The sequence below is a fragment of the Egretta garzetta genome, unplaced genomic scaffold, assembly GCF_000687185.1.
Source record: "Egretta garzetta isolate BGI_Z169 unplaced genomic scaffold, ASM68718v1 scaffold396, whole genome shotgun sequence".
NCBI lineage: Eukaryota > Metazoa > Chordata > Aves > Pelecaniformes > Ardeidae > Egretta > Egretta garzetta.
The window spans coordinates 21,822-22,626 of NW_009259861.1; the positions used below are offsets into that span (position 1 = coordinate 21,822).

The window sequence follows — 805 nt, forward strand, 5'->3', positions numbered from 1 at the left end:
GGGCAGAGGCGGTGCTGAGGGCCAGGGTTTGGGGGTGGGATGGCAGGGGAACGGTTGGGCTGGGGGAGCTGAAAGGGCTTTTCCAACCCAAAGGGTCCTGATCCTGTGACAGGTCCCCCCAGCCCTGCAGCGCAGCCCCCTCCCAAGGCTGTGGGGTCTTCCCAGGCCCCCAGGAAGCTTTGTGCCCCCCCCCCACCCCGTGTTTAATCCCGGCCTCATCTTCAGGGTGGGGAAGAAGTGGGCTGTGTTCACGCTGAGGGTGCCTGTGGGGGGGCTCTGCCAGACACCCCACAAGAGCTGCTGTGTCCCCATGGGGCTGCGTGTGCTCAGGGCCTGGGGACGTGGCCCTGGGGAGTGGGGGCTGCTCCTGCCTGGGCTGGGGTTCCTGATGCGCCGGTGCCTCCTTCCAGCTGCATCACCCCTCGCAGGGCTTCCGCTTCGGCACGGTGTGGGAGAGCAGCGCCGAGGAGTACATCAAGAAGAGCTTCCCTGAGATGCACGAGTACATGCGGCGCTACAACGTCCCCACCACCCCCGCCGGTGTCACCATGCTCAAGTGAGGGGCGAGGAGGGCAGGGGGAGGTGGGGATCCCCCCCCTTTTTACCCCTCCCAGGGCAGACATTGCCCCATTGCTGCAGCTTGTGCACCCCCACCCCGCACACATTCATGTGTCCCCCCCAGGGAGGGGCGTCAGTTTGGGGGGGGACCCTGGGGAAGGGGGGGGAGCAGCCCCCTCCCTGAGGGCTCCCCTGCGCTGGTGCAGGACATAGCCCCCCAAGCTCAACGCCTTCATCATGGACAAGT

General features: G+C 66.8%; 1 protein-coding gene across 1 annotated transcript in view; it reads left to right on the forward strand.

The window, feature by feature from the left end:
• The window catches only part of GRIN3B (glutamate ionotropic receptor NMDA type subunit 3B), a 6,754-nt gene that overhangs the window by 3,308 nt on the left and 2,641 nt on the right, over nucleotides 1–805 (forward strand). The window contains 2 exon segments of the mRNA XM_035895609.1: nucleotides 411–556; nucleotides 765–803. Coding sequence (XP_035751502.1) covers nucleotides 411–556; nucleotides 765–803 — 185 coding nt within the window.